Source organism: Accipiter gentilis, chromosome 25 (assembly GCF_929443795.1).
Source record: "Accipiter gentilis chromosome 25, bAccGen1.1, whole genome shotgun sequence".
Lineage (NCBI taxonomy): Eukaryota > Metazoa > Chordata > Aves > Accipitriformes > Accipitridae > Astur > Astur gentilis.
Window position 1 is genome coordinate 18,720,377 of NC_064904.1, and position 14,531 is coordinate 18,734,907.

A 14,531-nucleotide genomic window follows, 5' to 3' on the forward strand; every position below is an offset into this window, starting at 1 on the left:
ACCCAGCCTTTCTATGTGGGTTTTGCAAATACCCAAATTCTTACCTCTTCTCCCTCACCCAGCTAAATATACTGCATATGCATTTTAGAAAAATAAAGAGCACATTCCCTTGCTACTCTGTCAATACTTCGGCATTATACCCATATCTGTAAGGTCTCCCACAACTGTTTTACTCTCCTCCTACAGCCCTACCAAAAGCAGAGGAAGAGCTATTGCATTTGCTTCTTATTATGCAGAAATCTCTAAGGCAAGAGAGATGTCATCACTCTACCACCTTGAGGGGTAGCAGAAGGTAAGAATGACATACAGAAACACACCCTGTCAGTCTGTTTCAATATCTTTGTCTTAAAACTCAGAAGTAAATCTTCTGGAACTGCCCACTAAAATGGAACAAGACTGAAGTCCCCTAGATAGCCATTCACATCTGGACAAGTCCCAAACAAACTTCTCCTTTCAGAGTTTTGGCCAAGGACAAAAATCCTCAACCAGGCTATTTTACAACCACTTGGAAAGGGAGACTTTTCACATTCAGAACATTTAACATTTATGTTGAGTAACACAGGATACTAGTTTTAGTTCTGAACTGAGCTCATACATGAGAGGCAAAAGTATGAGGCTGCTAAACTACATGAGACATTATTTGCAAAGCCTAAAACAAAGTTTCAGGTTGTGTTCAAAATGCCTCCAAAAAGCTGGTTTTCCAAGAAAAGCAGACACTTAGAGTTATTCTTCAGGGACTTTTTTTCCAGTGAAAAAGCAGATATTAACCGATCCAAAGTAAAAGCACAGATCACCACAAGACCAATATTCTACACTGAATACTTCATGGAACACGCGTACTTCAGGATTTCTAGTACTGCAGTAACAACCAGAAAATTTTTCATCCAAGGCACTGTGCCAACTTGTACATACAACACAATGAACATCTACTATACTGACGTTTTCTTCACAAACACCTGTGACAGACCTTATGGTGTGGCCCGGACTGCCACTAGGGGATTACACCACTGTTGTACATCCAAACCTCTTCCCCATAGTTACTTGCAGTGCCAGAACATCTGTGTCCATTCCCATTCAATCAAAGCTGCCATGCCACCATTACTGCAGGCAGTAGAGGTGAAGCAACAGCAGTGACAAAGAGAACAATCAAAAAACAAGGTGTTTCATAAGCCAGAGAACCCACAAAGCATGATTTCCTCTGGGTACATGTCTTGCAGTTGGATTCCTTCTTTGTCTACTGAAGTGACAGCTCCAATTGAAGCTTCTCCTCAGAGGTGAGAATCATAGTCACACGATTCCCTGATATCTAACGAGGCAGAGATGTGGAGGGCTCATTCATCTTACAGACTCTCCTCAACAGAGCTCAAACAGCATTGGGAGGCTTTGGAATAAAATGAGTTCAATGACATACTTCATTTCCAGTTACAGATTACAACCTCACCTGTCACTACATCTTTCAGTAAATCACAGCATATTCAGAGGCAGACGGAAAATGACTGGAATAAGGAGCTAATAGTACCAGCAGAGTTGAGGATGTGGTGTCCTCCAGCAAGAAGACTGCCTAGACAGCCAGGAGCAGTAACTACCTCAGACATGTGACTTTACACCGTCTGTTTGGGTCATTACCCCAAAACCAACTACCTTGTTCTGCCTCTACCCAATGGTTGCGCTTTACAGTCTCAAAGAGGCAGCAGATCCTTAAACAGTTTATCTCGCACAACTTAAATACAAGCAGTTCTAGAGGCTACAAGAAGTTACCATGATCAATTTGAAATAGGCACCTGTTCAGAGCTGCTCTAGATTTCAACGAGGCTTAATTTATGCCAAGACAAGCTGCATATCTCAACAGACATTACCTGGACTTTTGTTCTTCCAAAGCAAAGAATGATAAAACAAACAACAAATAATAGGAAGCTAAAAGGTCCTGTGAAATGCTGCTTGCTATACCACTTATTTTTTTTAATTTTGACAACAGCTGTCACATTCTGCATAGGTCTGTACACCGAATAAAACTGTTTCTCCAAAAACAGCCAACAGCGTATGTAAAACCTAGGAGTGGAAGAAGGAAGAAAACGAAAAGTTTAGATTATCCCTAACCAGACCACTCTTTAGATTTAGTAATGAATATAGATGGGAAGTTGCCTTCATTTAAGTAAACAAAAGACTGCTTACAATCACTTACATGTGCATGAACACAGTGAAGCCTAAGTAAGAATGATGGCAGGTGCGGGGGGGGGGGTGGGGAGGGAGGGGGGAGAGAGAACATCACTTTGCACATCTGGTTTTAATGAATGATTTATTGTTTTTACAAATGAATACACTAATTTTCTGGATATTAGAGAGCATCATACATGTTTACCTACCAATATTTCTTCTAGTTTAGCTCAACTAAGTGTTTTGCTCTCTTGACTTATGCATGACAAACTGATCTTCATTATATTTCTCTAACTCTATATAGCACAAAGCATCACACTTTTACCACCTGACATATTCATAACAAATCTCATGAGTTCACAAAACCAAGACAGCTGTTTTTTCTCAACTGCCATCTCTGCCCAAAACTTACAAATCAACCTATACTCTTTCTGGCTTGGGTCTGAATAGAGTCTGCAACTGGAATCTAGCCAACCCCAAATCCAGTTCCTTCCTTCCTGCCTGCACTGGCTCTGAAATGCCCAGAGGAGAAAGAGCAAATCACTTTTGCCACAGAAAGATCTGCTTACCCTTTAACAAAGTATTATTTTACAATTGTTCTCTCTATGCTGAAAGATTTCCACTAGGTAAAGCCTTAATATAAACCAGTCTCCTCCAAGGAGTTTAAGGTGCGAACTAGCAATATATGATCAGAGGCCAATTCCTGGATTGAATTTAAAGTCACATTGCACATAATAAACTAGGAGGGTATGCTGAGCTTAACTTAGAGCCTGCTAATCACTTAAACCCTAGCTTTGCTTACAGAGGGAACTGTACTTTATGTTTTGTAGTTAGTCTTCCTGCATCCTTACATGGAAAGGTATTTGCTATATTACACTAGCCTCTGCATGCTGTAAACTCAAAACTTGCAATAAAACTAAATATATAGCATTCAAGTATTGCAGCTGGAAGTGTGATTGTGCAACCAAAGAGATAAGGCAGGGCTGAGCCAGCAATGTAACAGCAGTATTTTGTGCTCAAATACTGAGAGTAAGGCACAAAACAAAAGTCAAAAGTTAAGGTTCTTTTGCTCTGACAGCAAGCAGACTGTGAAAATACTGCAAACAATGGGTTATTTATCTCTCAAAGGCAAAAGAAGGAACATATTTAGAGCTTTTGGGAAAGCTCTGTCAAAGTCTTTAAATGGGTGCAGGGGCTTACTACCAAAAAGGGTTATTTAACAAATGCTTTTAGAATTGTGGAAAAAAATTGCAGTGCACATCCCTAAAAACAAATCCCTCTGCACCCTGGCACCTTCAGCAAGACACCTTACCTAGGGAAAAATCTCACCACAGTCAGTAAGACTAAAGCATCACTGCTTCTACAGACACTGCCTACAGAGGCACGTTCCTGTAAACTCTAGGAACACCAATACCATCCCAAGGGCAGCTGGCTTGCCAGTAGCCTTAAAAGGCGTGTCTCATGTTTTCAAACTTTTCATTAGTCCAGTGAAGACCCGCTAAAAATGAGGAGAAAAAAACATGCAAGACTCATCCATTCAGCTATTGCCAAACCACCTTCTCCAGATTTAGCTCTGATGGAAGAAGTTACTCAGCTCCTCATATCAAAGTTCACCTTCTCATAGATCTGCCCTAAAACCAATTTGTTCCATTTGCCTAATCTGCTGGTAGTTTTTTGGCAAAAAACACCAAGGTATGACAGCCCATTTAATTAAATCTTCTAGCAGAATCAGATTAGGGAACACTCTTACAAAGACATCCACTGTCTCCACCGCTGTTCTGCCAGAGGGGGGGTACAGACCTGCAGGAAAGCACTGCAACCTCTCTGATCACACATGTGGTTCTGGAATAGGACTTCTGCCCACACCCTATGACAGAAGGCCACACACTAAATTCATTAATTCAAAACTCACTCCCTGATGCACAGTGAAACTATTCCAGCAAATTTTAAGATTCAGAATGTAATTCAAAGTAGGTCTTACACATCTTTTAGTGGAATAGTTAGGACAACTACAAGGTAATGAATCCTATCTAGTCTGAAAGGTTCCTCTCCAATGCCAAAATGATTTTTGAATCCAAGTATCGAGTTTCACAGCTGCTTGCTCTCAAGAGGTCAAGCATGGACTAGGGGGAAGGCAAGTTGGAAGTACAGCAACATTTTGGTTTATTAGTCAATGTTCCACAAAAAACACAGTCATCTGTGAGATACAGAACCCTGTCACAGGATGTGCAGGGATGCAGGAACTGTACAGCTCTTAGTATCTTTCAACAGCTCAGTCTTTCCTGTGAAAGAGGGACATACACACGCTACTCCTGTTTCAAAGGCTATGACTCCACCATTACTAAATCAGACATCAACAATCAAAATAAAGTCATGCTGTTGCACATGAAGAAATACAGCTGTGCTTATATCAAAGTTTCAGCCCATTAACTTCTGTGTCTAGACTAAACAGTTCTTTCACTCTTCCTAAAGGCACGTGCTAGAGTTTGCACATTTGGCCTCCCATTTATTTGTAATACACGAGAGGAGATTTAAGCTTTTATATGCTTCAATTTTAGTTTACTTGCATACAGTGACTAATTGTCTTCACTGTCAGTACCACTTTGTCTTCATCCATTACATTCGCGTGCCTTAAAAGGATACACCTCATAAGTTCAAAGCCTACCTGTTTGTTTAGGCATTACTAAAACCATCCAATTTGAAGAATAAAATTGTTTCATGACAGTTTACGAACTTACTGGATTCTAACACAAAGGTAGCATACATATTTGATGGTGAAGAGTAAATTGAGAGCCTGTTAAACACATCACTACAGTTGAATACAAAGATTGCCTTCCAACAGTGTTTATCAGCTAGAAAGACTATTCCAACACTTCTTTATCCTCAGTTCCTTGAACGTAAAGAGGAAAAAGGAGAACTTTGCAACAACGGGGATCAGTTAACGTTACAATACTCAAGGGGAAGACCATAATGTTTCTTGGCTTTCTTTTTAACTTACTATGTGCCAGCTATCTCTAATTTTTCTCACCTGTCCCCATTCCTTTGGTGAGGCAGCACAGTAAACTGATGTTTTAAGTCAGTGTCTGTCTCACACTGCAACTAGCTGCTTTCACCTCAGTTTAATACAATTAGTTGCTACACAGTAATGCAGCTATATCATAGTTAATATAAGCAATAAATATGACAGATAAACATTAGGTCTTTATCGCCAAACACTTCTCATAAGGGCACGTGTGGCCTTCGTACTGATCCCTAGCACTAGAAGCCTTCTGCTACATTAGATTAGGAACAGCCCCACATCTAGTTCATCCTGCTTGAAGCATGCTAGTTTTATCTACAGTGAGGTCAGGATACGCAGTGTGCCTAAGTCCAATATTAAAGATGATATCACTAAATGGGGAACAAAAACCCACCTACAGTAAATCACTTCCAGAAGCACAAAACAGGGCTTGCTTACTTTCCCTCCCTACAGGAGAAACAAATTACTATTGATGGAAGCATGCCTAATAGGCCCTTTAGCAATCAGCACCTTCATATCATGCCTAATCAAATTGAGCTCATCTCAAAACCACTTCGCTTTTAATACAACAAACTCTTCAGCATTGTAGATGTTGTCTGTAACCATTTTCACAACTGCTGTTTATAATATCTTTCATCTATATGACATTTCTGTTGCGAAACAGAGGAAAGCTTTTAGCTGAATTATTCTTTCTTCACCATGAGCTAATAACTGCCGCTACTATGAAGCTGCATGCACACTTCTGACTGACCTCATAGGATTCATATTCTAGCCTTGGAAGAACTGAACAAAACTTTAGTGCAGAACAGCTGATATTTGATATTTTTTGGAACAGACATTACACTAATCAGAACAAGTAAAAACTACAACTACATAACGCAAGTCCAGTATCACCTTGTTCACACATCATTCTTAATGCAATCATATTAAAACGCCGTGTTCTCCTGTCACACAGCCCCTCAGTAACAAGTTTTCAAAGACTGAATGTTTATATTACAACTGCTGAAGCTTTGCTCTGCAAAGTTTTCCTACAAGGACCACCTTCTTGTATCTTAAACTCTAATAATGCTAGCCAACAAGTGCTGTTTGTGGAAAGGGCAGTAGAAAGATGTTTATTTAGTAGAGTCAGTCAAACCCAAAGACAGGTTACTCATTACTCTTACTGCTGAACTCCCAGCACCACGATGCCTACTCAAACATTAAGAAAACCCCACAGCTTACTGCCTGCCACCCTTCCCATCCCCCAGTCTTTGTTTAGTTTTAAATGGCATAGCCAGAAGTGCACCCATTATATAGTCATCAACAGTATACAGAGACCCAGCAAGAGAGTACTTGCACAGGAGGTCATATTACAAGGTTAAATGTACAAGTCATCACAGAAGGGGCACATCTGGTCATCCAGGGAGGATGCACAGTGGTGTACCACAGCTGAAAAGCTGGGACAGCACTGCTCCAGCTATTCCCCTGCCCTCAAAGCACACTAATCTGCTGCTTTGGAAGCCCCTACTGCTCTTGACTGTACCATTTGCTTAATATGAGGACCGAGACCTATTCTGGGCCACCGAGTAATAGGATTAAAACAGTCTAATCCCAGATGTTATTCAGAGTTTGCCAGAAGTTTTAAATTGGTCCCCCAAACTTTGTGAATGACACTATGATCTCAAGACCCAGTACTAACCTGTATAAAGCTACACCAGTAGACATCTAAAAAAAATAGGAGGCAAAGGTAAGAGAGGCATAAAATTCTGAACTACACCTTGTCAAGAGGGAAACAAATCATCTAAAAGAAAAATGGGACCCCTCCAACACACTATTAGCATATGCAAGCAATAAAAGTGAAAATTGCGAGGGCACCATTTAGCAATGTATTTATAAAACAAACAAAATGAGAAGCTTTGCCTTACAAGTCTCTGAAAGTGGGCATGCTCTCTATGCCAGCATTCCCATTCCTGTCCCTCAAGGTTTAGGCTTGTGACAAGTCACATGCAAGCTCTTCAGCAGTGACCTTGGGACAGAGCGAGAATAAACATAAGGATATTTGTTGATAAAAGGAAAAGCATCCTCAACACAAATGACATTTAGGGTATCAAACAGTACAAGCAGAACAGGATCTGACAACACAAAGTACACCTGGAAACCAACTAGAGTTTCTGCTTCAAGCTGGGAGCTCAGACTGAATCCTCCTCTACTTCACTTGCCTTGCTGACCACAGGACAAATAAGCCACGTTTATGACAGTGCAAAATAACCAAACGCAACTCTAGATGTCTCATGAGAAGCACTTCCGCTAAACATGAAGAAAGACTGTAACAGTACAACACGCTAGAGGAGTCTCCTTTGGAAGGTTTCATAGCCATACTAGTCAGATACTCAAGAGACAAATTCAGAACCAAAGCATGTGCTGACAATACCAACAGGAAAAATGACACAAGACAACAGGCTGGTTCAGGCTACCTAAACAGCTGTTGCCTACAGGCACGCCTATAGTATTTGCAAATGGTTGTACAACTTCTCTGCTGGCACTCTAAACTAATAAACCCTACCTTCAGCAAGGCATGTTGGCTCAGGCTCAGTGCCATACTACGCTCACATAGCTTCTCGTTAGCTTAGAGTACAGAAGAAGGTATCAACTCGATACTTGGAGAAGATGCAATGTGCTATCGCTACTGAGGAATAAGGACTAAGCAAGTCAGAGAGCAGCATTAGCTCCATAATAAATGAGTATAAACCAGCCATAATTTAGTTTGAACTGGATAATAAAAAGTTCCTGACTTCTTAGGAAAAAATCTGTTCTCAAGCAACTTTGTAATCACAGTTGAAAAACAGCCTGCTGTTAAGATGGAGCATGAAATAGCTTAAGCAAGATGCTGCTTTCAGCAACAAAGAACAAATATTAATAGCCTAGAAAGTAATTTCTAGGTTTATATGCATATTTTAAAGTAGAACCAAGTGGACTTTCATGGTATCTACTCATTTAGAAATTTCAGCTGAAAATGGAAAACTACGCATCCCTGATTCTGCCAAAATAGGAAAGGAGAAGCTATTTGCTTCTACATGAGAAGTGCATCAGTCAAAGGCAAAGTCTTACATTTCAGACTTGTTTACTCAGAGTGAACAGTCTGTTTTCCATATTTTAAGAAAAAAAAATTGTCTTCCACTCCTGTGTGACCTACTGCCTGTACATGCCAAGGGGATTACAGTTTAACCTCCAGAATGCACTCGCTTTCCTTTTTATAACAAGCATTAAACATGCAGATGTTTGATGCTCTGATTTGCTTCAACAAATACAGATCTTTAGCTTCTAGAGTTTGAAGTTTCTGTTCTCTGATTTTTACATCAGTATTGAGACACTGTGAATAAAGCCTACAGCTGGATACAAATCTGCACTCTGAGAAAGTCAAAAGTACTCCAAGGATTAGGATAGTCGCAGAGAACCAACTCGAGTATGTTTTCTTTCTTAGCTTAAACGAAGCACAACCTTTGCTCTATCCAGCCATACACAAGCTTTCGCTGAAAAATCCATGAATCTTTCCTCAAATACAATCCTTTCTACTACTTTTTTCTACAATGCAGTTAATGTTCTATTCAGACATACTACTTCTGGTGTTTGATTAATCTACTTGCACGCTCTGAACTGGCACTGATCACGTATTCTCAATATGCAGCGTGTAAGATACATCATAAACTAAGCACAAGACATAAAGGTCTCCAAGAAGCCACTGTCAATATCAAATAAAAAAAAATAGATCAGTTTCTCCAGAACAGCAGCCTTCCAGCTATGACTGTTGAAGCAAATGATTCTCAGAGAGAATCATAACCTCGAATATATCTAATGGGTGGCTACCATTACTTGCTACAGACGCTCCTTTAAATGAAGCCTAAAGTACATTTTTAAACAAAGTTCAAAAGCAGAACCCGAGTCACCTGAGCAGTTTCACCAATATATCTACACCATATAGTGCAGAAAATTACAGAAACGTTAAACAAAGCTTCAGCTTGATATCAAACAGCAAAACTGTGTAAGTGCAACTTAAGTCCCCAGTTTAATGCCATAGCCAGTACAACCCTCCCTCTGTCTTTGGCCCATAAACAGAAGCAAAGAGATATCAAGGACAAGCAGAGATACCATACTGCATCTGCATTTGTCAACACTACTGGAAAACTACATCAGCTTCTTCCTGAACTGCACAGCAAGAGATTAACAAAAGAGTTCCATGAAAAGCCAAGCAGATAAGGTAAAAACTGGAAATGCGCTTAAAAAGTAGGAAACACTTCAGGAACTTTATTTAGCTTGTCAAGGAGGTAGTGGTTAAGGAGCAACTTTGATCAGTCAGAAAAAGCCTGTACGAGAAACAGGACTCTAGAAATGGAGGTCCCGTCAGATTAACACAAAGACATGTTTCAAATCTAAATTTGCTCCGAGTATGAAGTGTTCCATCAATCAGAACAAGTTACCACAGAATTTATCACTGTAAATATAGATGAGAATTTTATTCTATTTTTTTCAAAAGATTAAATTTAAGCAGAACTACAGCCTGTTTATTTGAGGATGTCCAATAGTCCACATTAAACAAAGCTCACATAACAATTCACAGTGCCTCCAAGTTAACCAATTCATTTATTTTAATGGTTGACTGTGGAAAATTTATACATAAAATGTTGACAGTGATTTCAAAGTGACCGCTATAACAATGCTGAGCGACAGCCCTTAGAGGTTTGTCTAGTTCGATAAAAAAAATTTATTAGATATTGCAAAACCCATGACATCTAGATGACAAAGTCTTCCTCAGCTGAGGACGCACCAGGCTGCACCTCCTTGCTGACGAGTAGCTAACAGAAGTCTTTGGTTAGTAAGAAATATTACCTTTACATGCACACTCCTATCAGAAACCCAGTCCAAAACTCTCCTTAGTATTGGTTGCAATACATCACATTGAAAGTATCTAATGTCAGGTACAAAAACTTTTCACTGCTAGAGAACTCAACCATTGGGTGAAACTTAGGCTTCTTTGGTATTCCTCCTTCAACTTATATCATTTTAATCAAGTGACTTTTCTGAGAAGTTAAAGCTGCCCTGCAACATCACTAAATATTGGAAAAGTCATCCCAAAGGAAGAGAGATTCAGTGGCACCAGGCCATTGACACCTGCCCTCACTGAATGCTACCCCACGAAGCCAGGGATCAGCACCCAGCACACCAGAAAAAGCCATGCTGGCCTGAATGCCATTATGCCAGAATAAATTATTCACAGTGCAATTCAAAGCTGGGGGGGGGGGGGGGGTGTGAATGGGGTAGTGGGAGGAGGTGGACAGGACATACACCTCAAGAGGTTAATTTTGATTTCCCTAGCACAGTTCTTAACTGTAAGTTGCTCTGTATCACTAACCAGATACCAGACAAGTCAAATGAAGGCTACTGACAAACAACATACTAATACCATAACGCTCTCTTCAGGTACTTGTTACTGTATTCATTATCTCCTTCAAAACTCCCTTCAGCCCCATGTTCCAAGAAACATATAATGGGCCATTATTTTGACAGGACTGCAAATAAAGCTCCCCCCACCCCCACGCCAAAAAAAAAAAAAAAATTAGAACATGAATGTTTCTGCTTCACCAAGAAATCCATAGCCTTTTGTGAACAGATGATGCTACAAGCAGACATAGACAAGCAGATTCACAATCAAGCAGATGATCTCTTCTTTACCAGCCATCTTGACCTGCCTGGCTTGATTTACATAAACCTTCTTTATTCTCTACAACATTGATTATGTAAACCTCGACAAAATCTTAACCAAACATGCACTGCCACATCACTGAGGGAAAATACGCAATGGACTGCTGGGAGAAGGTTATTAGAAATGTATTTGCTGACTTATAATGACTTGACTTCAAATGCTTTAGGCTTTACCATCTGATCACATTAATGATCAGACAAGCAATCACAACTATTGGAGACAATACAGGAACATGTTCTGGTGGGAGAGCTACCTACTGCCAAAAGAACACCTTCCCCTCGATTTAAAGGTCAAGTATACAACAACCCTACTTTAATACTGCTAAGACAGAGTTAAGAGCAAAAGATAAAGGGAAAGTTTTGTCATCTTAAAAACAGGACTCGCAGCAGTTTGCCAGGTATGCCAGTTCCTTTGTTCATCATCCTTTTCACCACCTCATTTAAAAGTCTCACAGCTCAAGACAGAAGTTATTCATCAACATCACAACCAATGTGGTTTTTTTTTTAAAAACCACACAGTGTCTCAAAACAACTTTTTTTTTTTTTAAAGCTAGCTGTGAGGTCACTCTATCAATTTTAATCAAGCAGTTGTAACGAGAGCTGTGATGCTACACTTCTGTCTGTCCATAGGTCTCAGTTTCACTATGGGGAGGAGAGCAGATTCACACTGTCTTACTTAAATGGAACTCCAGATTACAGGATTTTAATACAAAACAGGTATTAAGAATTTTTTTTTTTTTTAGAATACTGAACAGATGCTTAAGCTGTCCCAAGCATTCCTAATCACAAATGTTGAGTCACCAAAGAAAGAGAGAGATATGTTTGTATTATTTATGGCACTACATACAACATTTAAGACATCTCTGATAGGAAATGCAGTAATCAACTCCTAAAGTATCAAATGGATCTTAAAACCCCCATCTTCAGTTCAAAAACGGAAAGCGTAGTTACTGAAGTCACGGCATTTCCTGGACTGCTTCCATCATGTCTACCTATTTCTACATCACATCCACCAAGCACATTGTGTCAGTAGGCTGTGACAGCCAATGCCCTATTGTTTCAGCGTTGCCCACAGAGACATATTGACCAGAGAGATTCAGCTGCCCATCTGCAGACTTCTTGTTCATAACTGTACTTACAAGGACGAGAGGATTTGTTTGCTTTTTTAGTACGTGTAACACCCAGAAGATACAACCTCAGTAGTGTTAGAGAACAGCTGATACTCAAATAACAACTAAACTCAGTCATAGAAAGTTTATTTAAATTTTATTGGCATGTTTCAACACACAGCAGTGAAGATCAAGACCTCTGGCAGAACCGATAAGCTGAGATCAATGCATCTCCATATTAAAGGAAAAGCACACCAGACTTTGCTAGGTGAAGATCAGAGCCAAAACATTTCATACTTCTGTGCTTTCAACTGCTGCTAAAAATAGTAAAGCAACAGAAAGGAAAATGCTTCCAGCTGTGCACAAAAAGCCTCTGCAGCACAACATCAATTTATGCACTCTAATTTAATTAAAGATTCAACATTTTACTATGACTTTATTGTTAGAGACAGTGTTGCACAGCTGAGGTTACCCTCCATTTCCACAAATGAAACAGTAAGAAGGTTTCTTTATTAAATTTAGTTTGATATGGGTATTTCTCCCAAATCAAGTTACTCGACTTAAATTCAAGTCTTTCAAGTGCCAGCTATGCCACGTTCATGGTAACAGCTGTATTTTATTCCATGGTAACTGTACCTTGACCTAGTCTCGTGATAAGAAAGATTCAGCATCCCTTAAGGAAAAAAGGTACACCATTGGACACATGAGTACCCAGTCTCAACTGCTCTTTTAATCTGCTCCCAGAGCTTCAGACAGTTATTCTGCAGAGCTGAACACAGTTCTTTGTGAAATGACTTGGCCAAAACAAAACAAAAAAATCCCTAACGAACCAGCATAAGGTTTTCTATGACCCTGCAGCAAATACGTAACAGATTCTGGGGGAGGCTGAATAACGCAGCAAGGCTGTAACTGTTCTGCTTCATGGCTGGCTTGAAACCTTTCTAATGTATTTATTATTAAAAATTATTCCATTAACCATATGCTTCTACATACCAAACTATAAAAATTAAGCATCTCTTATAAGGTTCACAAGGGCTCTCAGCCAGCACGGCTTAGACGCTTCTCCCTCATCTGCTTCTACGGTGTTCAGCAGAAAGGCTTCAAGCTTTTAACAGCAGGGCAAGAACATAATACCAAGCGGATTACTTTAAGATCCGTATCAAGCTGAGAAAATAAACATTTCCACCACGAATCTGAATATAAGTGCTTCACCCTCCTCCCCCCCGCCCCCCCCCCCCCCGCCTCTCCTCCTAATTCCAAAGTCATCTCCCCTGCAATCTGCAAGGAGGACGCCGTCTCGGAGCGAGGGGAGAAACCGCCAGGGAGAGCTCAGCCAGCGGCTGCGTCTCCTTCAGCACCTGCGAGCGGCACCGGCAGCAGGACGGCACCCGGGGCACGGAGGAGAAAGGCGGGGGGGGGGGTGTCTCCCCACGGCCTCCTCCGGCACAACTCTGCACCCCCCTCCCCCGCACAAAGTTTGTTTCCAACCCTCAGGCCCCACGGTCACCGTGACCGACAGCCCGCCGCCAGCAGCCTCCCCCCCCCCGCGAAGAGAGCCCCGAAGCCGCGGCGGGAGGAAGGCCGAGCCGTCCTCTCCCCTTACAGGCAAAGTTACCCGACAAGCGGGTCGGCTTCCCCACGCAGCGGAGCAGGGGGCGCGAGAGCCTGGGGGGGGGGGGGGGGGGGGTGACACCACCACCACCACCAACGGCCGCCCAAGGAGCGCGCGGGCGCCGGCGGGGGAAAGGCGGGAAGCGGCGCGCGCCCCCCCCCCCCCCCCCCCCCCCCACACCCCGCCCCGCGCGCGGGGGTCTCGCGCCTCCGAGCGTTACCTCAGCGGGGAGAAGGCGGCAGGGGGCTGAGGGGAGGAACGGGGGGGGGGGGGGCAATCCCGCCGCCCCCCCCTCCCTCCCCGCCCCAGTTCGAGCCCCCGCCGCGCTCTCCGGACCCCACACACACCACCACCCCCCCCCCCACACACCCCGCCGGTGTCCCTCCACAGCGCTCACCCCAGCACCACCAGCTCCCCGTACTTGACGGGCTCCTTGTTAGGCGCGCAGTGCTCCTCCTGGCTGGGGGAAAACATGGGGCCGCCGCGGAGTCAGTCACCCGCCGCTACAGTCCCATCCGCCGCCGGGGAGGGGAGGAGGAGGAAGGGGGGGGGGGGTGGGGAAACGGGGACGGTCCCAAGCGGGCTCCGCGCTGAGCCCCGCACTGAGCCGCCGGCCGCCCGACAACGGCCACTACACCCGGGGGAGGGAGGAGGAGCGCCGAGGGGGACGTACCAACTCGCTGCGGTAGGGGGCGGGAGGAGAAAAGCGGCGCCCGCCCGGCTCAGGCGTGGCCCCGCCCACCCCCTCTGCTCCCATTCACCACCTAGGAGAGCGCGCCCGCGGGAGGGGGGGCGGGGCTGAGCCCCCCCTTCTTCGCACCCTCCCCTCTCCACCCCTCCCCACCGCTAGCAAATGGTACGGCCTCGCTGTGTTATGTAAACATAGAGTAAAGGGGACGGG

The 14,531-nt window shown here is 42.8% G+C and overlaps 1 protein-coding gene across 2 annotated transcripts in view; it reads right to left on the bottom strand.

Annotated features, from left to right (window-relative positions):
• Positions 1–14,235, bottom strand: part of PELI2 (pellino E3 ubiquitin protein ligase family member 2) — a 79,472-nt gene extending 65,237 nt beyond the window's left edge. For both annotated transcript variants that reach the window (XM_049828556.1, XM_049828555.1), the window contains exon 1: positions 14,028–14,235. In XM_049828556.1, the coding sequence (XP_049684513.1) occupies positions 14,028–14,104 (77 nt within the window). In that variant the 5' untranslated portion in view covers positions 14,105–14,235. The remainder of the gene's footprint in view (positions 1–14,027) is intronic.
• Between the last annotated feature and the right edge of the window lie 296 nt (positions 14,236–14,531).